This window comes from Drosophila mojavensis, unplaced genomic scaffold (genome assembly GCF_018153725.1).
Source record: "Drosophila mojavensis isolate 15081-1352.22 unplaced genomic scaffold, ASM1815372v1 contig_19, whole genome shotgun sequence".
NCBI lineage: Eukaryota > Metazoa > Arthropoda > Insecta > Diptera > Drosophilidae > Drosophila > Drosophila mojavensis.
The window spans coordinates 881,634-909,571 of NW_025318726.1; the positions used below are offsets into that span (position 1 = coordinate 881,634).

Genomic DNA, 27,938 nt, shown 5'->3' on the forward strand with positions numbered 1-27,938 from the left:
GAAAAGTTCGGTATACTCTTCACACATAAGGGTAGGCATGGGCTCTCGCTGCGAAGAAATTTCAATTTGTGAGCGCTGCTTGTGCTCACATGCATACATACATATACATATTTGAGAGAGCAGAGAGCATCGTGAGAGAGAGAGAGCAAGGGAAACATTCAGCGCAGAGGGATCCTTTGTTCAACAGTCGACCATCTCGGTCGAGCCCATGAAGTGAAATGATTGTGCTTTCGTATGTTTTCGTAGCTCGAACCCAAAAAGTGAAGAGCCGAGCAAATACGAAGTGTCTGGGAGATAACTCCCGAAAAAAAGTGTGCAAAACGCTTTACACTACTTGTCCGGTCTATGTGTTCTCTGGTTAGTGGTTAAAGCCTAGCAAACTAGATATCGTTTATCGATAGCTATCGCTATAAAGCTAGCTATCGTTCGATTTGCGGTAAGCACCGCGTTGAACCGCCAACATTTGAATTGAACTGAAACTTTATAGTTTACGCACAACATATGCCAAATATTTATTAAACATTTCATTCATATTAAAGCTTTTCCAAAATACAAAATTGCGCCAAATTAATATAAGTTCTTGTAATGCTTTAATTTAAAATAACACATATTACGCAATATTAAAAAAATATAATAAACAAAGCCTTAATTATAAATATGCAACAGATTATACAAGAGATTTACAAATATACGAATATATCACAATAATAAAGGAATACATACAATAATCAAATGAAATTTTTGCCAGCACATGCAGGTGTATATATATCATAGATAATACCTAGGTACATAATATACTAATACATAAAGTTACTATCTAAATATATACATACACACGTATATATAGATAGCTGTAAATATTTATAAGATATGAACTATGACTATAATATGCATACAGCATTTCTATGTATAAGGACTTGTTCCAATGGTTTCAGCTGTCTCTCTATATAGAACAGTCTCTCAATTATCATTTGACAGATTTGTGATTTTGGTCGCATACATATTGGCCACCTTATAGATAAATTCGTATTGCTCCTTGGTCTGCACAGCGCTAGCTCGACCCCGACGCACATAGTACACCAACTGGGGTATATCCACCGAACGCTTCGGGGTCTCCAGACTCCGTATAGCCATGTCACAGGCAATGATCGTGCCGGTACGGCCCGTACCTGGGGAGCAGTGAACGGTTAGCGGTCTAAAACAAAGAATGAGAAACACACACAAGGAATGAAAAACAGATACAATTAACAATGGACAGCAACAATTAACGTAAATCAATGAGACATAAACAAACAAGAGTCACATAATTGACAAGTGGTTTTTGTTTTGCTCTTGTCTCTGTCTACTCACCCCTGCTGACTGCGCGGAGTCCTGTTGGCCACATTGCCGTTAATCTCGTTGCTCGATGTGCTGGACGCTTCCTCCTGAGCAGCCGTCGCATTGGCCTCCTCTGCCTTCGCCTGTTGGCCCTCCAGCGATTTTAGCGTCAGCGTGGAGGACTTCTCATGCTTCAGTTCATTGGCCTGCTCCAAAGCATACGATTTAAGGGAGGATCGTGCCTCGAGCAGCATCGCAATGAGGGGCGCCTCATCTTGGGGTACACCCGTCTCGGGCCATTTGTACCAATAGTGGGTCAGCTCACGGCACTCGGCGCCATCCACGCGCTTTAGCATTAGAGTTGATATCGCGTACTTGTCCTTGACTTCGCGATGCTTCAATGTCACCTGGAAGTCTCCATAACTGCTGTGATTATCCAGTGTAACCGATGGCGGTAAATACTCGGCACAGCGCTCAATGCCATTCTCGGTGAGATCGGTAGCTTGCACAATGACACGGGATTGCTGCTCCCAGATCATGCGCCAAAAATCGCCCGTAGTGCTCACCAGGGGCGCTTGGCAGGCAATATAATAGTTGGGCGCATCGCGCGGTCCCTGCAAGTGTAACAGAGAAAGTGAATGGTTAACATTATGTTAATAGACATGAAAGATTAACTACATCACTTAATGCATAACTTAACAGATGAGCGAACATTTATTGTCGATGACATAACAGTTATAGCTTGCGCTCCCACTCTCCACTCTGATCTCTGCTTATGTGTGCGTGCACTTCATTACGGTCTTTTAATTACGCTCCCTTTTGTTTGCTCGTGTGCATGCGTCATTTAATGGCTGCCATTGAGCTGCGCGCGCGCTCTTTTGATAAATTACTTTACTTTTGCTATTCTATACACAAACACACATGCATGCAATTGTGTATGTATCCATATATGTGATTATGCATGTATACAAACGCAAATCACAGCGTGCTGGGTTTATTGCTACGTTTTAAAGGCTTAGCTAGCATCAATTCCAATACATACAAATGCATTAACTAATATAATTGCTTATCTTTCCCTCTCTCTCCCTCTCTATCGAACCTTGTCTCTTTTCTCGCTTGCAGCCTTTTTGGCTGAATGCACTTGGGCAGCGCCTGAACACGCAGCGCAGTGCGCCGCTCGCGTCACGCGTCAATGCCGCAGCGCATTTGCTTGTTTGATTTTTAATTGATCTCGGGAATACCCTAAACATTCAATGCAGCATAACAGCTTAGGCATTTGCTTAGACAGCAAAAATATTATAAATTTGCTGGCGAATGTGACTCACTTTTTGATTTATTATTATTTTGTTTTTGCTATCGACAGTTATCGTAAACATTATGATAGCTTAAATCACGCCTCGTTAATTACGATCAATAAATTGACAATTGACAATTGATAACATAACAGCAGCAAAATTCTTAATTTCGATGTTGCAATGAGCTTAAAAATATATTTAAAGTTTCATTTTAAAACAAAATCATAGAGCTTAGATGATTCTGTACCTATACAAAAGGCAAAGTATAAATTGATTCGCTTTAGGCAGTTGTATGTATTTATGTATTTATGTACATATGCATGTATGTATGTAACTAGCTCTAACTCTAATCTAATCGAATCATTTGCAGGGCTATTAACTGCTCAGTAGAATATTTACACTTCGTTGTGCACTCATCAAACTTTCCCTCCTATTATGATTATGCATAATGCTAGTTTCCATATTTTTGTTATTATTATTTTTTTCTTTGTTTTGCACTAAACTCATTTGCTTACAACAGGCCATGCAACAAAGAGGCTGAAACAGTTTTCCTGGCACTTCGCTAATCTCATGGGCCGTATAATTATGCTCCCCCCTCTCATAAGACTCTCCGCTGCACAAGCACACGTCATGCAAGGCTAGACGCGATGGCAACTCTGTTCAGTACCGTTGTAAGATTAAGGCACACACACACACACACACACCCATAAACACATAAATACACGCACACATATACAGTCACCGCCCACACACATGTGAGAAAGTTGTTGCTGCGGCTGTGGGAGGCAGCTCTTGATTGTTTTATATACCCTGTAATCGTTGTAGTCACTGGGCAAGGGTATATTTATTTTTGGTAATCATATATTACTCATACTTCTTTAAATAGTCATTTAAAAGTTTAAAGACAATAATCCCAAATGTTGTTTTTGGCCCAAAGAATAATACCCTACTCCTATACCCCTCTTTTATAGTCCTTATATTTAATTATATAAACATATTGTTAAACAAATAGCTCCATTTTTTGATTAGTCAATATAATTCAAATAGAAAATCCAATAAATTTTGATTAGATTAGATAAGATTGGCGCTGCGTACAGGGTATCCTATATTCGGATTTGTAATTGATTTTGATAGCTTATTTATTGCTTAGTTAGGAGATCCATTCGTCTGACTTACCCGCACATAATTGGCATTAATGTATTCCGTTTTGTCATCATCACCCTGGCGCTGGAGCACAGCCCGAGTCTCAGGAAGCGGAATTACGTTAGCGTAGCTGCGGTTCCAAGTTTGAGGTTACGACGATTCAGCGTGAGTAACAAGTCAATGATCCATTCCAATATTTTGTATATTCATTGAGTTAAAAAAAGAGTACATACATATATAAGTATATATAATATATAAACAGATGTAAGTTTTTACATTTAACTAATAAATACAAAGAGTTATATAATTTATATTTAGTAATCTTCAACATTCACATGAGATATTTTATGAGAGTATTTATATTTTCTATAGATAACTTTTCTAAAAGGCAACTTGAACTTGGAAACATGAATGTTTTTTGTTAATGTAAACGCTTTTGATAAGATAAGAAACGAGATAATTTTTAGTGTACTTTGTGAGATATTTTTGAGAGCTGCTTAAAAACACTCGAACTCAACTAAAATCATTTAGATTTATTTTCGTTTAAGTTTTTATTCCATTCACTACAATTGAATTAGCTGCACAGACTATTAATTCATTCCCTTCTGTTACAGAGAAACAAGTTTGTTCTCTGAGTGCTTTCGTGAATTAATCATTGAATTTATACCTTTCACTTTCTATTCGCTTCCTTACTCATCCTAGCACATCACGTATTCTTCATCATTTAATGAAATCTTTTTATAATGAGAAAGAATGAATGCATTCTCTTAATCACATACACTCTCTCTTCTTAATCCTAATTATTCTGTTCGCGTTCTTTTCAATGCTTTACTTTCGTGGTTATCTATTCTTCACTTTTCAAACATTTCCCCATCATAACCCTTATCGAATTCCACCCATTTGCTTTTTAACGTACCGATTCTTATCCTCACATCCCGCTGGCACCTCATCGGCCCGCGCAATAATCTGCGGCACATCCCGGAACTCCTCAAATATACTCGAACGCCTCTCCAGAAACTTGCCCAGCTCCGTGGCACTGAGCAAATTATGCCGCAACGAGGGATCATCGAAGGCGGCATTGCCATAAGTTCGTTTCGAGGCACGCAAATCACGACCCTTGCGTCGCACGCTGCCCAACACAGAAACGTTGTCCAGGGAGTAGGCGTCCAAGCTGACTGGACGACAGCGTTGGCTGTAGGACATCTGCTTTTGACGTTTACGCATCAAGTAGAGGAAGGCAACAAGGAGGATGAGGGCCACAACGCCAATAACGCTAACAGTGATGGCAATAATGACGTTAACATCGGTGCCAGTGTTGCCGTGCGGCTGTTGCATGTTGTGAGTCACATCGGTGGGCGATTGTGATGGCAATAACATGGGGTTGCTGGTGGTTAATTCATCAGGCAGCATACTGTTATTGTGGCTATGAATGCTAACGTTAGTGGCGCTGCTAGAGCTGTAAATGGGCTCTGATGTTGTTGTTGCTTCTGTTGCTTCTTTGGCTGTTGTTGTGGGTGTTGCTATTGTTGTTGTGGTGCTGTCATCCAGTAAACTTATAAAAGGCTCCTCTGTGGTGGTTGACGTTGTTGGCAGCTGCTGCGTAACAGTTGCCACAGTGCTTACTGTTGCTTCTGTTGTTGTCGTTGTTGTTGTTGCATTCGCCATTTTTGTTTTACTTAGCAACTGTTGCTCAGTGACACTTTCATGTTCAATTTGCTGCCGTTTATCCTCATTATCATCGCTGTCCTCATTGTATAGCTCGACGGTGGCAGGAGTTGTAGGTGCTACTTTTGTTACCAGCACATTAACAGCAGCCGTCTCTGTTGATCCGGCTGAGCTAACAGTAGTATGAATAGTAGTAGGTATTGCTGTTGTTGATGTTGTTGTTGCTACTGTTTCGCCAATGTTATTCGTTTCCAACAATGTCTCCTGCACATTCAGTTTACTATTAGACTTGACATCTGTTAAGAGCGATGTGATTGTTGTAGTTGTAGTGGCACTACTGTTATTATCGATTTGAAGTTCTGGAATTTTGTCGGCGCTGTTATTGATTGACTGCGCTGCACTGTCACTGTTATTGTGTTTGCCCTCACTGCTCTCACTGCTATTTTCAATTAATAAATTATTATTGTCTTTTGTCACATTTTTAACTGTAATTGTTTCTAAATTGACTTCATTGCTAATTTGGACTATTTCCGTTGGCTCTGGCGTTGGCGTTGCCAAAGTTGTTGTTATTGCTAATTGTTCCTCGAGTAAAATTCGCGGCGTCGGCGTCGGCACTGACGTTAACGTTAACTTTTGCGTCGTCGTCCTCAACGTCGTTGTTGTGCTCGCTTCGCCAGCTGTTCGCATACTAACTGTTATTGGCTGTCGCTCGGTCGTTGAGACTGTTGAGACGGCGGTGGAGACGTTGATGACGTCGTCGTCGTCGTCGCCTCTGTTGCTCTCACTGTCGACATTGTTGCTTTTATCGCCGTTTTCATTATTTGTATTTGCCGTCGCTTTCATTGCCAATTCGCTCGCATTGCGGGTGTCGTTCAACGCACTTGGCAAAGCTGTTGAAGCAGTTGTTGTCGTTGTTGTAGTAGTAGTAGTTGTTGTTGTTGCTGTTGTTGTTGCTCTTGTTGCTGGCTGCTCGGGCACAGCTGTTGGCGGCGCAGCAGGTGTCGTCGGTATTGTTGCAGCTGTCTCTGGCTCTGCCGTTGTTGTTGTTGTCATCACTGTTATTGCATGCTCTGTTATCACAGCAACATCATCAAGCTTTGTCGACTCGGTTGACGTTGACTGCGCAACTGTATTCGCTGTTTGTGTTGTGGCCTCCTCTTTTGTTGGTGCAGACGTTAATGTTGGCTGCTCTGTGGTGTTGGCTGTTAGCTCCTCTTCATCTATTGTCTCCTTTACTGTTGAGGTAAGCTTTTCCAGTTCTGTTAACTTTGTCTGTGCAGTTGGATTCACCTCTGTTTCGCCGGATTTGGAGATAGGCTTCGCCAGTTCTGTCAATGATGGCTGCGCAGTTGGATTCGCTTGCGTTTCGTTGGCTGCTAATTCAACTTCATCTATTGTCTCATTCATTTTTAAGGTAAGCTTTGCCAGATCTGTTAACGCTGGCTGCGCAGTTGCATTCACGTCTGTTTTACCTGATTTTGAGCTAAGCTTTGCCAATTCTGTTAATGATGGCTGCGCAGTTGCATTCACTGTTATTATTTCCTCAGATTCGACTAGTTTTGTCTTATTGTTTTCCAGTTCTGTTAACGCTGACTGCGTGGGCTGTGTTGTTGTCTCTGTTGTAATAATATCGAAATTGTCTTTTATGGCAGTTTTTATCTCTGGCTGTGCAGATACTATTGCTGTTCCTGATGCTAAATCAGGCTTTGCATAGAAAGCTGCCATTAGCTGATCTGTTGAGTCAGAATCATCCCCTGTTGCTGTTGGGGTAGCTGTTACAGCGCTGTTAGATGGTGTTACCATCTCTGTCTCAGCTAACATAGCATCCAGTTTCAATGTTGTCGCCTGCGTTGCCGCCTCCGTTGCATCAAGCGTTGTGCTCATCGTAAGCTCTGTTCGATTCTCTTGACTCGTCTGCATTAACATTATCTGTTGCCAGTCCAACAGATTTTTCTCCTTCTGCTGCTCGGTTTGGTTCTGCTGCTGCAGCTCGACTTCATTGCCCAGCTCTGTAGGCGCTATAGTAGTTGATGTTGTTGATGTTGAAGTAGTAGTTGTTGTTGTTGGCACCATTTTCATGGCTGCCAAGCTCCATACCTCGGCCGCATTCGGCAGCGTCAGCTGCTGCGCATTTGTCGAATTGTCGCTGATGAACTTTGCACGTTTCTCGTGCTGCGGTTGCATCTTCACCTGCTCTTCTTCGATAACATTTTCATGCGAAGCACTGGGTGCAACTGTGACGCCAGCGTGCAGCAGCGCAGCCAGCAACTGCGGCGTTGATGTGGTTGTTATTGTTGTTTTCATGGGCAGTGCCCGCAGCTTCATGGGTGTCACAGCCAAGAGGGCTACCAGACTTTCAGTGCTGCTGGCGAATTGCATGGCTCGTGCATGATCTTCGCCACGCTGTGTCGTTGCTGCAGTTGTTGTTGTTGTTGTTGTTGTTGAAGCATCAGTTGACGGTTCTTTCAATTGTTGCTCTTGAGATTTGAGCTGATCCTGCATTTGTACAGTCGGCGTCTCTGTTGTTACATTCAACTGTTGCTTTGCTACGCTCTCTGTTGTAATATTTATTGAGCTCTGTTGCTGCATGCCACTGTTAACTGGCTGCTGCTCTGACTGCTGCTCCGACTGCTTAACAGTTCCAGCATTCTCTTTCTCTGCTAAGGTTAACAGAACATTCCCGTTAGTTACAGATTGCTGCTGATTAACAGCCAGGCTCCCTGTTGAGCTGCTGTTTACAGGCAGCGGGCCCAGCTCATTTGTTAACAGTGTTGTCTGCTTGGGCACTTCTGTTGTTGTTGTTGTTATTGTGCTCAGCTGCAATTGCGCCGCTAACTCAGTTTCGACCATGCTTTTGCTTAGAATTGTTGTTGCTGCTGTTGTCGTTTTGGATCCGCTCGCACTTTCACTGTTTCGCTTAACAATGTCAGGGTCAGTCGTATGGGCATCCACGCCCATATCCCCCACCTGGGAGGTTTCTCTTTTTACAAGAAAACGTGACTGCACGGGCGTCGCCGTCGCCGTCGCAGTCCAAAGCGTCAACTGTAAGAGCAGCAGCAGCGGTAGCGACAGCGAACAGCCGCCTCTGGCCCTGTGGTGTGACAGAGAGCCGCTGTCTAGACGCATATTGGGGACTCGCTTGCACTCACAATTGAAATTGGCTCTTGACAATTGTTGCTGCAATTTTGGTAGTTGTTCTCCTGCTGCTGTTGCTGCTTCCTCTTCTTTGGCTGCTTTGCTTAAAGCTTTAGAAACGCTTGCTGTTGTTGTTGTTATTATTATTGTTATTGTTGTGGCTTTGTGCATTTATGTGCCCATTTTACGCTCTTTGTTGTTGTTGTTGTTATTTTAATAGTTTTAGTTATTTGCGTATTTTGTTTTCGTTTCACGTTTCCATTTTGCAATTATTGCAATGAACGCGACCTGTAAGAAGGCGTAAATAATAAACATAAATTAGCAATAGAATTGACAATAATTTTTAAAATTACATCTGATTTTATCTAAGTATTTCTCTCGCTCTTTAAGGTCAGATGAGTTTAACTATTCCAAAGAAAGTGAACAATAACTAAAATGAAAGTAAACCTCAATAATTTTCCTAGTACTTTGATTTAGTTAAGCAATTTCTTGATAAACGTTTATAATGTCATTAGGCCACGTTTGAAATGTGCCTGAACTAAGCCATAATTAGATGCAAGTTCTATAAGCGTCGCCTAAGTTCAAGGTTAAGAGGTTCGAGGCATAAACAAATGGGTCAAGTGAAAGGAAAACCAAAGAAAATGTAAATGTGGGGCTCTCCTAATTATACTTTTTCAGTCGCTTAAATATAGATTGTAGGTGTGTGAGAATGCTATTAATTCAATTTCAATACTTATAAAATAGTATAATTTGCATATTTAATTGAATATATAATAATAAATTGCGTCATCAGTGGAAATAGAGAGTATCGAAGAAAATCCATCTACATGAAAACTCTCGCTTTTTGTTATAAATCGTTTACGAATACCCAATCACTTCAATCAGGCCCAATAACAATAGGAGCTTAGCTAATCGTAACATTTCCTAACAGCCGATTGCTCATCATCATTAGAATAACTAATTCCCATTTAGGAAACAGTTTGGTTAATGCCAAAAACTACTTTCCTTAATAGTTTCACACAGAGTTTCAGCGTGAATGTGAATAGCTAATAGCTAATATATCACTATATAGTGATAACACGATCTTAACTATGGCAAACAATACCTCAAAAGTTCAGTGCACTGCAATTTGACTATTGATGAAATGAAATGAAATGAAATGAAATCAACTAAAATGGATCAAGTAGTGTTGGGGTTCATTCAACTGCGACTTGCACGCAATATCCATTTCAATGCAAGGGCTTCCCCCAATAAAGTTCATCGTCTCTCATATGAAGCAATAATAACTATTCCAAAGTGTTTGTATATAGGGCCAGTCAGTATGTATATACATTTATGTATATATATTGTATATATGTTTATGTTGACTATATTGGGGGCTGGTTTCATTCACCATTCACCATGGTTATTCGTGGCTTTGTTATCTACCGATTCGCCCGATGTCATGTCAATAATGCATGCAATGGCTCCCGGATTCCCTTGTCACGAGGTGAGTCTACCCAAAGGGCCTAAACGGCTTGGCAATTAACGTTAAAAGCAACTGCTGCACCGTGGAACAGTCGCTTAAGTAGTAAAAAGTAGAAAAAAATATGTTACAGAGCATTTGGAAAATTATATTCTTTAATAAACATTGAAACAATAATGTAGTATTTAAGACGTAATGCTTAACAGCTACTGCACCGTGGTGCTGAAAAGTAGCTAACTTCAATAATATTTGAGATATTTAAATGTGTAAACATTTTTTTTTTTTTAAATATATTTACTACTATTTATTTATCATTTTCATATATTATACATATGTATAGTTTTTATTTATATAAATATTTTATCTATCTTTTATTCAAATTATTTATTTAGTTACTTATATATTATTAAAATATTGTGTGTATATTTAATAAATATTTTATATATTTTTATAAATAATTATATAGAGTTTTTATATATTATTTATATATATGTAAACATTATTTATCAATTAAATCATATATTTGCGAACCAATGTGCTTCAGTTTCATGTTTGAGGTGTGTTTTGAGAGCTCAGGTGTGTCAAGGGTGTTTTCAAGCCAACACATGGATTCGTAGTGTGCGCCTGAGCATGCAAATATTTACATATACATATTTATTTATATTTATATTATATACAGTTTTCAGCAGTTGTGCAGTTTTTTACAACAAATATAAGCAAATTCCACGGCACAGAAGCTCATAAATAAATGTGTAAAAAATGTTTTAGGTATCAACTCTGATTGCTTACTAAGCCTTAAAATGAACTCTTTGAGATAAGATAAAAAAAAGAATTTTGTAATACTGTTTTTTTTTCTTATATATATATATTTTTTTTTATTATTCTGAATGTCAACTGTTGCTGCTGATAAGAAGAAACGGTATATATGTTATTATTGGAGGCCGTTAAAAGGTCTGTCCACTAAGTGGACAAGGCAAAATATTACTTTTAGAAGTTTCCATGGCAATAGCCAAATTAATATAATGGAATACAAAGAGTTTGCATCTGCAAATATCATAAATCTATAAAAAAAAAATGTAAGTAAACATATTTGCATTAAATGTGCAAACTCAGATAAAGTAAAATAAATATGCTTATCGCAAAGCTTTAACGGAATGCATATACCACATATTAAGCATATCGCCAATATTATTTATATTATTTCAATGAACTATTCATATATTTTCATTGATTTGTTGTCATATTAGACTCAGAATATTTATCTCATGTATATTTATCTCAACTAAAAATAGTAAAAGTAAAAGTAGTATTATTTATTATGAAAAAAAAAAAAATACTATTGGAATACGATGAGATACAAAGCGATGATTGAGTTTAGAAATTTATTAATATGCAAAATCGTAGCATACTTTTAGGCTTAACCAAAATAATATCGAAAGTGATTTCAAATGAACAGAAAAATGGTTGACTTCAATTTGTTTTTATTAAAAAAAAAGAGAAGTTTCTTCCAAATATTTATTTGGTTATTATAGCTTAATTCTAAACAAAAATTTAGTATGTATTAATTGTTTTTAAATGAAATCAAAAATAGGGTTTAAATCAGTCTGAAAAAATACCAAATAATTCACTAATACATTTAAAAAAATAATATTTAATACAAAATTTAATTCATCTTAGTTTACTCATTTTTATTTAATTTACTCATTTATTTTTGTTATTATTTTTTTTTTTTTAGATTGTAGGGAAAGATTTATTTATAATAAAACCAAATATAACTAAATACAACATTTTTAAGCAATAACGAAAGTTTAAAACAAGCTTTTAGATTTGTATATATATTAAACAGAGTAATAAAATAATCCAATTATTATTAGTATTACATACATATATTTGGCATATAAACTCTGAGATATTCTTCATACTGACCTACCACAATCTTACAGCACAATCGAACCATTACGTAGTTTAAATTACGAGACATAGCTGAACTATAGCCACGGGCAAACCCATACTGCAGAGTAAAAAAAAAAAAAAAAAAAACGCTGATGAAAGAAGAGAGCGCAGAGTTTGGCTTGCAATTTGAACCCTACACTTAACCCAAATCAAAACAAGTTATAAACGTGACTCCAGCGAAATATTACAGCAAGTGCAGACCAAAAGAAATGGTAATGGAAACCCCTGAAGCAATCCGCAGACCTTAGACTAGAAGAGCTATCATTTCCGCTTCAGCAGCAACGCACTGAAGATGAACGAATGGCTTAGAATCTAGAAGGAAAAAAAAAGTCTGCCAACAACAATATGAGAGATCTACTTATGATCGCGATGCATGTGCTAAACCAGTTTTTGCTAAAGCTACAGCAGAGATCCACAAATGATCTTTAGTATGAAATCGATTTGCAATTAAGATGATTTCACTTCGAGTGAAACAGAAAACATTGGAAACTTGATTGCTGAAAACTGTGACGATCCTCTCTAATGATCTGGCCAGAGACCTGAAACTTGATCAGACAGTCATTCATAAGTTTGAACTGTTTCTCTGATTGATGAACAGAACGTGAGGAATTTCGTCTTCAAATGATCAGCAGGTTAAGCAAAGAGATGATCATTGATCGGTGAGCTCACAGAGTAATACAGAAAATGTGTTGTTCGACTTTACATTGAAGATCGTCTTAATAAATTTAATTGAACTCCTGGGAACGTGAGATAATTCTGTTTGCGTGTCAGCTGCACATCTTGATCGTTGATCGTTTTCTTGAAAACATTAGTAACTAAGCCCAACATATCTAACAAATAACAAAATTGTTCCACAAGAAAACAGGAATGATCGAAAGCTAAGCAGCGATTGCAGAGCGTTAATCTAGACAGGCTTAAGAAATAAAGCAATGATTGTAATGCTGGAAAGTCTTCTTTGATGATCATTGGGAAAATGTAATGGGAGAAGCATTTTCATTCACTTACTTCTCTCCGTCTCATTCCCCACTTGCTCTGTATCTGTTTCACTCTTTGATAATCTTTGAAAAAATTTAAATCAACTCTTAAAGAACGGCAATTATTTATAATCTTTAGCCTTAATTGAAGCATTTGCCGCTTTCTTTCAGCAGCCAACTGCGGATTGCGTTACTAATCACTACAATTCACGAACCAAATCTAAAGCTAACCTAAATCTAGCATTATGCACGCACTGTGGAAATTCTAGAATCTACGGAGAATGCAGACAGTTAGGCTAGTTAATCAAAGATCTCAGAGCAGACTAATTGCTCTTGAGTATTTCATGCAGTTACACTGGCATTTAGTTAACGATAATAAATACGTAATTTTATTTTACTTCATTTTTCTGAAAGGTATTTTTTTATTTTTATTTTATTATTGTTATTGTACTTTAAAAATCAGCCAAGTGAGGAATGAAGCACATGACGTTTTATAGCGGTTGCCAGGCGATAATTATTATACAAAGCAGGGATTCCATGTTTGCTTTTGCCATTTTCTTGTTTTGACTTGTAATTCACAGTACGACGAGTAAAATTATTTATAACTGTTTTGCTAGACTCTTATAATTATGAGTATGTCGAAATGTGAAACTAATTGTTTGAAAAAAAAAAAAAAAAGATGTTGACAGTTGCCCAACTTCGAAAAAGTCGAGTCGAGTTGTGGGTGCAAAAATAGATATAAAACTGCTAAGAAACCTAACGGGGCTTGTTACTTATAGAGAGTGAAATGGTTAGACAACTAACAGTAAATGAAAATTTAAAAGTAAAATATATAATTTGGCTTAAGTATGACTAAAGTAACTTCGAATAAATCTGACTAAGAGCAAATATTATTATGAACTCAAAACTATTGAAGATTAATTTATTGAACTGCAATATTCTGGATCCGTTCTTCCAAAAGTCCTGTATTATATATGCATGATATATGATAGATCTATAGTAAGTTAAATTGGTTTTAATACTGTAACATTTTATTCTCTTTTAAATCAATAGACATTCATTTTGAGATTCTCCCCGCAGTCCATTGATTTATTTACTGAATATTTTTATATTTATGTACTTTAAGTTTCGAGTCTGTCGCACCTTAAATAAAAAGTTACTGTTTACCGATTTGCCACGCTTTTATGATTCCAAAAACTGTGACGCAAACCGGACATCTCACATCGGGAACGAGGATTGAACACATCAGCACTCGATTATAATTGGAGCTAGTTTAGCGTGTGACAGCCAATCATTATATAATATTAGAGAAATTTTAAACGAGCTTCCAATAAAAAGAGAAATAACTCTATATCAACTTATTTATATTTACTTATTATGTAGATCGATATTTCTTGCTATTTTCTATTCACACTTCAGAGCAACCTAATCACATCCCATTCATTTGACTTCGCTCTTGGATGACTCATTTGCATGACATTTGCTTATATCACGCAGTCCAGGGGAAATCAAATCTCTGTTCATTGATGTATACATACATATATAATTTTTTTTGGCCCTCGGGCTGAACTTTCAACGTAATTAAAATAGAAATCAAAAGAATAGAAGAAAAAAAAAAAAAAAAAAAACATATTCACAAATTCATAATATGCCAATAAATACCAACAAATGTTGACCTTGCTGGCCCAACTGCTGTGGCGTTTATTGAACCAGGCAGCGATGCCTATGGCTTTTAGTAATTTAAAAAATGTTTAATATCATTTTAGATCTCACAGCTCGCCATTGAACAGATTTGAAGCATTAGATACATTTAATAGTTGTCTATTTTATTTTTAGTAAATATGACGTAGTGTTGTAATAGAAATATTCAAAATGTAAATAAACAATGTTTTATTTGAGTATTGAAATAAAATTATCAATAGAATAACATACAATATATTTGTTATATCTGTTCTATACACCCTTCCTTGTTCAATATATGGATGCAGGGTATTTATATATGCATTAGCAATAATTTCCATGAATACATCAGATGTTTGCCAGATTTTTAGCAGAAATTCGCAAATTTTATTTTTTGCAAAATTAAAAATCAAGCAATGGCAGACTTTGAAGACGCTCTGTAAATGCCTATATAAAAATCAGAATTGAAATGAAATTAAAAAATATATGTTTCGCTAATATTCAGAAATTTAATTTGAAAAAAGTTCAATAAAAGACATCTCCACATTTTGGAATACTTTGATATGACCATTCATACACCTCTATAGTTTATAACTAGAGATCCTAACAAAATGTATTTTATTTTCTATACATTTTTGCCACTTTCGCAATTAATTATAATCAATTGAAGTATTGGGTAAACTTATTGACATAAACTGCTTTAGTTCCAATTACTTATAAAGCTCATGTCGAAATCAAGCTACACAAAGCCGATTCAAAAGCCGCTTAGTTTGCATCAACTACAATTGTCCGATCATAAAATGGTTTCACACAAATTGGAACCACAATAAAAGCCGCGCAAATTAAAAGCGAAAAGCAAGCAAATTTGTCCATTTCGTTAGCTAGCCATATGTATGTATGTATGTATGTAAGTCCGTCTGTATGCGAATTACAAGCTTTAAGACCTGAGTGGAATCATAAAGCTGACAAATGTGCGCTCTATTTAATTAACAATAGTTTGTCCCACAACTAAGCGGAGACTGTACTGCATTCCCTGTGAATGGCAACTGACCCAAAACCAAAAAAAAAAAGAAATAAAACGCATTTACAATAAAAGTCTTATGAATGACACACAATCAAATAATAAATTACAGCATTAGGAGTAGAAAAGCATATCCGAGTAGACAAAGATATAAAAACTTTAGACATTCGCTGTAAATCCAAATTATATAAAAATTATAAAGCAACAGAGAAATCTGATGTAGATATTGTAAATTATCATAATCACAAAAAAAAAAAAAACAAGTAAGAAGGCTTCAGTCGAGACTGCTCGACTAGGAGATACCCTGAACCCTCCAAGCTGATATTCTAATCATTCTGCACTTCTTCTATGTACACATACATACACATGCACTTATAAGCATGCGCTCTGCTAACTGCGCAGTAAGCAGCGGCAGCGCTTGGGCTGCGCTGCAATGTGGGCAATATTATGAGAATTTATTTGTTGAATCATTTCTTTTGTAGACACACAATCTTAATGAAACTTTCAGAGCGTAATCATATGGTTAAAATGTGTGTACATTTCAAAGCACAAGTCTCTAGTACTTGAAATGCGTTTTTTACAAATTGGGGGCGAAGGGGGTGTGGTATCCAAAATCTGTAAATTACAAAATCTTTGTGTCCATTAACTCTATATACAACGCAAATTTGAAGTCTCCAGGTTTAAAAGTGTTCAAACTAGGCTGAAAAAACAAAGTCGATTTTTCGATTATTCTCGATAAAAAAGTTATCGGATGAGTTATCGAAAAAATAAAGCAAACTCGTACTGCCTATGGTATACACGAGTATGCATGCCAAATTTCAGTTCTCTAGCTCTTATATCTTCTGAGATCCTTTTGCTCATACGGACGGACGGACAGACGGACAGGGCTATATCGACTCAGCGTCGTCCTGATCAAGAATATATATACTTTATGGGGTCTGCGATGATTCCTTCTGCCTGTTACATACTTTTCACAAAACCAATATACCCTGATTTCCCATTTTCAATGGGTTCAGGGTATAAAAAAAAACAAACAAAGAAACATCAAATGATCTAACTGTATCACATTCGCAGTTGGACCAAACTAAAAATAACGATATATGTATATACAAAATATACTAAGACTGTAGTAAATATTTCAAATTTTGGCATTCACTATGAATATCTTTAATTAATAATAATTTTTAAAAATGTTCAAGATATCATAAACACATACAGTCACACATAGAATTATTTCTAAGAAAATAAATAAAATAAAGTTGCATTAACTGCTCTAACTGTACCAATTTCGCTGTGAATGGCAAATGACAAAAATATGCTATATAAATGGTTGAAAAGAGCGAAGAATTTTCGAAATAGTCTGTATGCTATGTATGTATATTTATTATGGTATGATAATCGAATATTATGTTCTACTAAAAAAAGGGGAACTTTCATTGTTCCATGGGGAACAAGTGCAATGGTTATATAATTGTTCAACTGCATTAGGGGCAATTATACAGCTGGCCGGGCGCAAGCATTAAACAGCAAATGAACTTATTTCGTGTCGCATATCTCATATGTCATATAGTAGTAAATCTATCTATCTATCTGCATTGACTACATAACGCTTGTCATTAATGTAATTGTAGTCAGTGAAAAACAAAGTCACATCGCTTGCATTTGGGGCAAATACTAAATTTGATTTAGTGAGCTCATTTCAAAACAAATTTGGGCACGCGACTTGTCAGACAGTTGTATTTATCTCCATATATATACAATATGTATATAAGAAATTACATATACATATATTCATATGTATCTATATGGCTATGGGCTGGGCCCCCATAAGTTGCATTTGGTGTGGCCAAGATTGTGATCTATGCTGCCTAATGAAATGGCAAAGTGTGGCCAAGCGGCAAACTGAAAGGCAACTTGTGCCCTGTTGCCTTTTAGGGTTGCTCTTTACATGCACGGAAAGGAGGAAATGAGCAAAGGAGTGCACACTTTGGAGGGTAGCTCCACATAGCACCAAAAATGTAATAGCTATGATAACAACTTTTATGACGGCTCAAACTACTTTAAAAACTTTATTTCATTTTATAAAATGAAAGTGTTGCCTTCAGAGAGCTTGTCCAAGTAGTTTTGTTAATATTATGTAAAATGCCAATTAAAATATTTATAGTCATTCCATGATTAATCCAACATGCTCTCTTCACATATCCACTTGGACTAGCCTTGTCGCCAAGCTGTCACATTCAATCAATTGAAGGACAAGAGCTATTCAATCAACAATCACTTACACACCCACAACAATCAGCAAACAAAAATAAACCTTTTCAGGTGACCAAAATAAACTACAAATTGGAACAACAACTAAACCAACAACAGCATCGAAAATAGCAACAACAATTACCCACTTGTTACATATGGATTCGGAGGCAACTAATTCGTAAATCGTTGCCCTTTTTACGTGGCCAATTTGAATGTCACGAAATTGAAAAGCATTTGGTAAAGAGGGCTACCGCTTACTGTGGGCAATTTTCAACAGCTTTCGATCAAAAATATTTGTGCCAACTATAATACTAATGCAGATAATAATTGTTTAATATTTCATAATTTTTAATTATGCAAATAATTAAAATTTATTTATAATATTTTTGCAATTTTATTTTGATTTGTGGCGTATACTTTGCATTTGCGGATGATTAATTGTCGCATTAGTATTAATTCTAATACACTTAATGCGGTACGAAAGGAAAGATCATTTAAGTATTCTTATCAATAATTAGCTATAAAGTATTAGCTATAAGTATAAAGTGAGGGTTTGTACTAGAAGAGTTAGAATGATATGAGTGTTTGTTGTATTGATTTTTCAGTATGGACTATATTAACATTAGGTTTAATCTGTAGTGATTTCATCCCCCCATGACCTCCGTGCTGTGGTCTGTATTTTTTTTAGTTAGGTACGAAACAGCTGTTCCCGAAATGAAGCTATCGTAACTCTAAATTGCTTAAATCAATGAATAATATAAATTAATTATATTTCAAACATAATACGCTTAGTCAAATCCAAAGCAAGAAATATATTTATAAGTCTTTTTTATTCGTTACACTTTCTTTTCTTTTTGATGTAATTTGCTGCAATAATTATATATATATACATATATGTAAAAATTATACCAAAGTAAATTTGAATTAATCATTTTTTTTTAGTAATTTTTATATAGCATATGGATTAACTATTGTTTCGTTATATCATATATATTTTTTAATATAGATTTATTTCATAGTTTTCAAGATATTTTTATTTTATAAACATGGTACAGAAAAGTTTTATAGAAAGATTTTTTCATATATTTATTTTCTTGTTATAATAATATTAATAATAATAATAATTCATAATTATTATAATTTCATAGGATATTTTCTTTCCTAATAATTTCTCCTACATGATATCATATTTTATGTGGTTTGCCCACTGTGCAGTTCGTGGAGCTATTGGATCTGCCTTTGTCGCTGGACACAATTGCACGTGTACTCGTTTTTGTTATGGTTTGGGCTTGAACTGCATTTGTTGTTATTTTTGGGCTTTTGGCTTTTTGTTAGGAGCATAAAAAATACAACTAAAACTAAAGCCATGACGCAGTCGCACTCTGTCTGAGTCTGTCTCAGTCTGCAATGTTAGCCAAATTGAGGTTATTCCACAAACACAAGCTTAAACACGAACCGAATAACCATATGAGTTAACATTTTAAGCCAGCTCCACAGAGTGTGAGTGTGCATATGTGTGTGAGTGTGAGTGTGAGTGCGAGTGTTAGTGTCGTATGTGTGCATTGGAGTTGTGACTCATGTGAGTTCATTCATTGTTGTCTTGCTTGTTGCCAACGCGCAGTTCACAGCATACAAATGAATCGTTAACTAATACGCTGTGGAAATACTTGGAAAATCTCTACGCCTTATGCAATTTCAATTAGATTAACAAGAAATTTAACAACCAAATGTAAAATGAGCTTAGTAAATACATCAAATAAATAAATAAGGAAATTTATTAAAATACTTATAGTTTCATGAACAAATTTTAAAATTTCAATAATAATAAATAATAAATAATAAATAATAAATAATAAATAATATATAATATATAATATATAATATATAATATATAATATATAATATATAATATATAATATATAATATATAATATATAATATATAATATATAATATATAATATATAATATATAATAAATAATAAATAATAAATAATAAATAATAAATAATAAATAAATAATAAATATAAAATGATAAGCCTTTAAATAAGATTTAAAATATGTGGATGCCCAAACATGCAAAATATGAAAGTTGATTATTTTTTTTTTTTAACTTTAATGTCAACTAAATGATTTGATATTTTTGAAAAATTGAAAGTACTCCAACTACGCTCAAATGTTAAAATATTTGTTGTTGTTGTTGTCAAGTTGTTAACTGAAAGCAAAAGTAGGCGCCGAAGCTTTTACTTTTGCTTTCTAGCTGAGCTCCGAGCATCTTACAGCAACATTTTCATGGCTAATTTTCACAGTAGCAGACAGCTGGAAAAAACAACAACACCGAAAAAAAAAACAAGTTTTTCCCCAGACTCCGTCGCATTTTAACACATTTAAATGCCAGACCAGAGTATATGGGGGCGAAAGGCGACAACTTGATGCGGCCCATGTGGGCGGCATTATATAATTAAATTTAAGCCCGACTTTCATTTGCGTTCCACTCAATTGGACGATTTCTCTCACATGAAGAATATGTAGATATTATATTGTATATGTATATACTTTATATTATTATGTAGGTGCATATTATAGCATAGCTGTTGGGTTATTAAACATTTCCTCAATCGGCCGAGACGTTATACTTTTTTTGCGGAGCACAGTTCAAACCCCGATATATAGGAAGCTTTTGTGGGTGTCTTGATCTCACTCGAATTAATGAGCTTTTCTGTGCCAAAGCCGAATTTCTGTAGTTTTTTCTTATTTTCAAATCAGACAGAATTAGGTGTATGACGTCTTCATATGTCTGTTTTGGTTGCCTAAGAAACTTGTTCAAATATTTTCCCAGACTTTTGCAGCTCTGCCACAAAAAGAGTCAATAATTTATTGAATGAGTATATAAGCATATACATATGTCTATATAAAACTTTTTCTTCTTTTTGGGCTTCTCTTTTTATTGGTCATTTGCCTTCTTTTTGCTTTTTGCCTTTTTGGGGTCAACGCTGTTTCGCTTTTCCTCTTCTGTTGTTGCTTTACACGCAACTTTGTCATTGCCAAAGCGAAAGAAAAAACGAAATATGAAAATAAACATATACTTACATATACAAATAAATAAAAATATATATATATATATATATATATATATATATATATATATATTATCTTTAATTTTAATCTATGCCCCGAGTTCAAGGTTTGTTCATGTAATTGATTAGCATTGGAGCGTTAATTTTTAACTCTAACAACTCAACACCTCGAGCTTACCCCACAACACAATAAAAATTTCCTAATTTTCAAGGGTGCTTCAATCATTCAATTATATTACTATTTTAATAAATTAATGTTAAGACGGAAATGTGTATATATGCATGCAAGCTGTGACATCCTGTTTACACAATCTTAAGAGGATGACAACCCCAATACCAGAGCCGGAGTCTTTTTTAGAAGAGGGTTTAATCACAGTTATTGGAAGTTGAATTTAATTATTATATTTTATAAACTATCTATTATAAACACAATCATATTTACATATATATAGAGAGAAACCTAATTAAAAATTACATTTAAAGTTAACTACGGAATATTGCCCGATTCAATAAGATAGCTGACAAAAATTGAAAGTGCGCAACAGAATATTCATTAACAATGAATTGAACAATCTAATTTGCATTTTCAGTAATCAGTATTCAGCTATAAAGTATTATACGTATATCTTACGTATATCATACGATCTGTGTAATGCGCGATTCCGACTGATAGCAAATGTCAGTAAAGTCTCGCTTGCTAATTGATATACAGACAGATATTCGACTATATATAATAATAATTATAATCGCAAATGCATAATAAATTGTGTGGGTTTTGCCACGATTGGCCAACTGTTTCTGTTGCCTGACTTCTGTTGCTAAAATAAATGAGTTTAAAAACTGGTTTTTATGTCGAGATAAATAGAAATTCAAGCGAACTCCATATGCCAACTGTTTTCCTATACCTATCTTAAGTTCGGGGAATTTTTCGCGGCGGGCACAAAGGGCACACCATAAACAATAAACAAACAAAAGCCAAAAACCGTATAGAGAACTCTGAGATACTAAATTCTATTATAATAATAATTTAAGTAAGATTTTCAAGTGTGAAATGGGTAGCACGTGATAAACTGTATAACCGTAAATGATTATAATATATGCGAGGGAGTGCACTGAAAGAAAATCAACATTTTGTGTATAATTATCTAACTGTTTAAAAAGTTTGCCTAATTATAAGACGTATAATCATCTTTCAGATAATGCATACAAATTTGTATGCCAAAAAATGAATTTAAGTTTAATAATATATATAATATATAACTAAATTCGCTCAGTGTCAGTCGTAAGAAGTCCTATATTAAACATATAATTTACTGCTTAACAATAAATCTGCATTTTTCCGAAAAGGAAGACTCGCTGATGACTTACTACCTCTTTTCGTCCAGTGTAAGCTGCTCACACCGGCTGTTTACAGCGTATGCTTTATTGTTTATTTATGATGGAAAATTGCAAGCCATATTGCACCGGGCATAGGTTGTGTGTCTTCATTGAGTGCATACGAAGAAAAGAAGCTAAAACGGAAAGTATCTAAGTGAGAAGCATAAACAAACAATGACTGTCTATGTGTGTTGGTGTGTGTCTGTGTGTATGTGCGTGTGTGGGCTGCCCTCAATGGCCGCCTGTGAAAGGTAAACAGAGATAGTTTTTTTTTTCTAAATGCATTTTTGTGCCAGCAGCTGTGACTAAATACACACACACACACACACGTATGCATTTAGCGACATGTGTGCAGAGGTAAATACAAAAGCCAAAACAAATGGCTTTTAGGTCGCCAGCGCCAGTTACCAGAATAAAACTAGGCCCAAACACAACAACTTCCTGCTCTATGGGCCAGGGGAGCAGGGTCGGGTTACAGTTCATGGCCGATCTGAGCAGAAAGGCAGTCAAAGATACATGTAATGCACATATAGACACACACACACACACATACGGTGCACGTAATTGAATTAAGTTCAATCAGTGCAAAAGTGTTTGTCGAATAATAAACTGTGCCTACAAAAAAGAACAAAATTTTCCAGAATTGAATTCATTTTCAAGCGCTCAATAAAAGAAGCTGAACTAGATACATATATAGCCCTATATATGTATGAATGTATATACATATATGTATGTATACAAGATATGCGTTTGTAAAAAGCTTTCAGCATTTACATATATATTTATTATAATCATATATAATTCTATAATAATATTTTTATTTTTATTATTTTATGTAATGTCCCTCGAGTCTTAAAATATTAAATATATACTCGTGTATGTATTACGAAATACATTATATTATAGACTAAACTGACCTGAATAAAACCTAATCATTTGACCGATTTTATTTGTTTACAAGTATAAATATTCTTCAATTAATATTATTTATTCAATTTATTCTTTTCCACAAACAATTAATGATGCTATTCAAAGCCATATAATCTGATGACTCAAAGAATCATATAATCCCATGTAATCCACGGTCATTTTGTTGAAAATACGAATTGACATTCGAATGCAGTGTAAGATGAAGCTCAGAATAAGGAAAAGAAAACAGAGCTGTCAGTGGATATCATCACAGAAACTGAAAACTGAATGTGTGGGTACTTTAATAGAATTATTCATACACACACACACACACACAGTCTCTCTCGTTTTAAAGCTGTCTGGTGTCTGACAACAATTACAATTTACTTCCTATAACGAGTTAAACTAATAAGTTAAGCGTTCGTTGACTTTTCCATATTATTAACTATTAAAAAGCGCTTGTCAACAAAATAATTAAGCTCTTAACTGAATTAACCTGCTCAAGAAGCATCTTCAACAACTAACAGTAAATTAATATAATCAAATTAAGGAAAGGAGAAGAAACAAACTTGAAAGACTTTAAACAATAGGCTTTACTCAAAGGTAAAGAAAACTTCAAATCCGAAGTTCCTGGAAACTCACTAACGGTTTTAAAAGCTTAGCTTGAACGTATAAATCAGGCATTGTCTACACATCATATTGAAATAATATACTACCCCTAAGATCAAAGAAAAACCGATTTTGTTTCAAGCTTTTTTTACATTGAATCAATACAAATTTTAAATTAAAATAAATGCAATAATACATAGCCCAACTGCAATTAGTAATAGAGTTTAATTAACATTTTATATATATATCTGCACTATTATTATTATTTTTTATATTCATTTAAATCTTTGAGCATTTGCTTATTCGTTGTTAAAAGATTAATCAAAATTGATTTATCTGTATTTTTATATGGGAAATCAGGGTATAATGGATTTGTGAGAAGTATTGTATATAACAGGCAGAAGGAATCATCGCAGACCCCATAAAGTATATATATTCTTTAATAGGGCGACCAGCACGTCAATCTCAGGACATATAAAAGCTAGAGAGCTCAAATTTTGCATGCATACGTAGTACGTGTTTACGATAAATTGATTTTGTTTTTTATTTGAATACTATTAGTTCCGGAGACTTCAGATTTACTGTGCATATACATTTGATGAATACGAAGATTTTGTAACAGAATTTTTTTTTTCACAATTAAATTGCAAAATTTTCAAATCATTTAATTGTTTTCTTTAAAATATCCTCTTTATCTATGACTGTAGTATTCAAATTTAAATATCGCGCTTAGTTAGCAAATATTTAAAAAGTTTTCTTAATCAGCGTGGCTCACCGCAGATAATCAAAAAACAATTTTCCATGTGCTGATTGCTGATTGCAAAATGCATAAAAAGAAGTATTTAACAAAAAATAAACTCTAACTCCAACCGCAAACGGTTTTGTAAGAAGAAGTCTACAGATACAACCGAATACGAGACAATGGACACACAGAGATGCAAAATAAGAAGCAGAAAAAGAGGGAGAAGAAGAGAAAGAATACGAAATGACAGCGACAGAAACATACACAGCCATAGGTCAGGTCTGTGGGTCTGCAGGGCAACCTTAATGCAATGCGATGCGATTAAGAAGTCCGAGTCACACAGCTCGAAACAGTGTTGAATAACGCCCACAGAGCTCAAAGCAAAGACCGAAGCGAAATTTAAACAAATTTGGAATCATTAAGCGACAATTTTATAATTAGTTAAGAGGCTGACTAATTAAATAACATTTAAACGCTTAATTGTAATTAAATGCTTAGTTTGCAGAATGTTAACAGTAGAAGGGATTTCCCTCTTAGCAAGAGCTGGAGTTAAAACTAAAAAGTTTATTTTTCAAGACCTGAATTTCGAAGAAAATTAATAGTTTGAGGTTTTTGATAACCGACTAATTTATTGATGTTGGGAAACTTTATTATTATATTAATAATTATTAATTAATGCAATAATTAATTATTATACGTAACTTAATTGAACATACAATAATTAATTGCTGCATTAATTAATAATTATTAATATAATAAACTTTGTAATTGTTGTATGTTAAATTTTCCCCATTTTAAATTCCGAGAGTTTCAATATAACATACTCCATCATAATCTTTGAAGTTCCATTAAATAATATTTGAATGTATGTAGTTTTCACTCAAGTTTGTACCACTGTGCCCTAGGCTGTAAAACCTCTAGCGAGGTACTGCTCGCTCGCTGGGAAGGTCATAAAACAAAAGCCTTAACTTGTGCTAAGAGCTGCATTTAAAACGTGGCTGCGACTGAGACGATGTCTATTTGTCTCCATATATATATATGTACATCTATACATATACAAATTTATGGCTATTGCTGCAGTGAATGCAAAGCCAATCTATGCAAAATCGAAAACCTCAGGCGAAGGTTGCGACTCGAGCGCCTTTGCCACATCATGTTGCAAGTTGCAAGTTGTAAGTTGTTATTTTTTCCACATTTTTTAATTAGAGACAAGCAGCAAAGTCAACAAATGCATTATGCATAATGCATTTAGCAGTTGCAACATAAATTGTTAATAATGGGCCTCAGGGCTTCTACAAACATTTTGAATGCCAAATGAGTTAAGAGGGAGCTGATATAAAATAACCAAAGCCCCAACCCAAAATCCAATGTTGACTTCCATGGAATGTCGTCGATTCGAGTCCCAGAACGCGTTTACCTATAAACCGGTTTACAAATATATACACATACGTATATATTTATAAATTGATGTGTATAAATGTAGCATAAGATTAGGTAGCTTATGATTGTTATTTACGTTCAAGTATTTTATAAGGTTTGGGTCGAAATCTGTTGCGAGTCTCTCGCTCTCCGACTTGGACTCGGACTCGGATTCGAACTCAGAGGTTCGAGCCGCTCCGTAGATAAGCGTAGCTAACGCTGCGTTTGCTCTCTGTGAGTCACGTTCTGCACTTTTTCGGGTCTCACTTTTGTGAGACGTGCCCCGACTTGTGTGTAGTTTTTTCTGCTTCTTTGCTTTTGATTGGGTAACAACCGACATAGAGAACTAAGAGAAACGAAGAAATGGCAAAACGCCGTGAACATTCGCATGGTGAACTATGAGATAACCGATAATGGTTTTCTATATTTATGCTCAAGTTTGAAATAGAAACCCCATAGAGGGACTAATGGTATTTATCTGTATAAGACGTTCCATATTTAAAGAATTTGAATTTCTACATATTTATTATTCCTACTCTGATTCTTCCATATTGTATAAATATTTATATGTTTTCTTGTTTATTTTTTCCCTACATTTATTTTATATAACTAATTATTTTTCATTTAAGAACCCTGTAAAAAATGTTGTCAAGGATTTTTACCGCATTATAATAATTTTTTTTAACCAATGTCAAGACATTGAAAAGCGTCATAAAAAATTATATCAATCAACAATTTCAACGGATGTGCAATAAACTGGTGTCTCAAAAATAATTTTCCATAGCGAAAAAAAAACCAACCAAATTATGGCATTTAGTGTATAAATAAATAATTGCATTGTGCGAAAAACAATTTAAGGCCCGCGGCGATTTCAACATGCCGAAAAAAACGTGCTAAAAACAGCAGCCGAAACAACAAAACCAAAACTAAAGCACGGCGAAAACAGTAGGTGTAATTAAAAAGGCAGCAACAACTGTAGTGGCAGTGCGGCGAATAGAAGTAGCAAAAACAACAACACCAGGCCAACGATGTTGAAAGTCGTTTTGCAAGTTTGAGCTGAGCTTTAAACTGGACAGTGTACTAGTGAGGGAGTGAGAGCGAAAGAGAGAGGCGACACTTGACGGCAACTGCGCTGCCAATAGAACACCCAGAGGTGAATTACCGAAAAAAAATGCTAAACTCATAACTGGACAATGTTTTGTCAAAGAGCGACTGAGCGAGACGACGAGAGAACGCTGACAGCGCGGCTTATGAAACAAAGCAGAACTTACCAAAAACAAAATTTAATATCTGTTGTTGTTATTTAGGCCGATTCCAATTGGGAAATATGGTCAGCAACACATCTATAACAGCTCTGCCGCAACAAGCTTGTATTGAAATTTGTATTATTACTTTTTACTTATATATGTATGAACGTATATAGGTTTTCTATATTTCACACTTTCTTTTCAATTAGCACAATTAAGTGACTGATTTTATTGGCTATCAATAGCTAAACAATTTCCAATTAGCAAATAAATGGAATTTCACATACACATTCATATACATACAACAATATATTTTTAGTGTGCACTTTGTTTTCGTTTTCGTTACGTTTTCCACGCGCGCGCTTCCTGTCGCACTTGTTGTTTCGGTAGACTTTTCAATTTGAATTTCTATTACAGCTTGCTTTAACTATATACAAATCCACATACAAAAATATTTCGTGTTGGTGTATTAACAAATTCACGGCTGTTTGATTGTGGATCTTTATTTACTTTTCGAAACAGGAGAAGCGCCTTGGCGAACTGTTTGCGCAGCAACACCGAACACACGACCGAACCGCTCAACAGCCAACACTGGAATGCGCGGCGAAAACAAAAACGCGCCGTGAGTGCTGCTAAGAGAGCAGATGAAGTTGTGACGGT

The 27,938-nt window shown here is 35.1% G+C and overlaps 1 protein-coding gene across 2 annotated transcripts; it reads right to left on the reverse strand.

Annotated features, from left to right (window-relative positions):
- Positions 1-480: 480 nt before the first annotated feature.
- On the reverse strand, positions 481-27,880 carry LOC6572503 (cell wall protein DAN4). 2 transcript variants are annotated; one of them, XM_032728421.2, is made up of 5 exons: positions 27,303-27,880; positions 4,672-8,843; positions 3,789-3,885; positions 1,351-1,931; positions 481-1,195 (listed from the first exon to the last, which is right to left on the reverse strand). In XM_032728421.2, the coding sequence occupies exons 2-5, from the start codon at positions 8,724-8,726 to the stop codon at positions 961-963; spliced, it is 4,968 nt and encodes a 1,655-aa protein (XP_032584312.1). In that variant the 5' UTR covers positions 8,727-8,843; positions 27,303-27,880; the 3' UTR covers positions 481-960. The 2 variants fall into 2 exon arrangements, with proteins under 2 accessions (XP_032584312.1, XP_032584313.1); XM_032728422.2 differs by having other exon boundaries at positions 1,039-1,169.
- Positions 27,881-27,938: the final 58 nt, after the last annotated feature.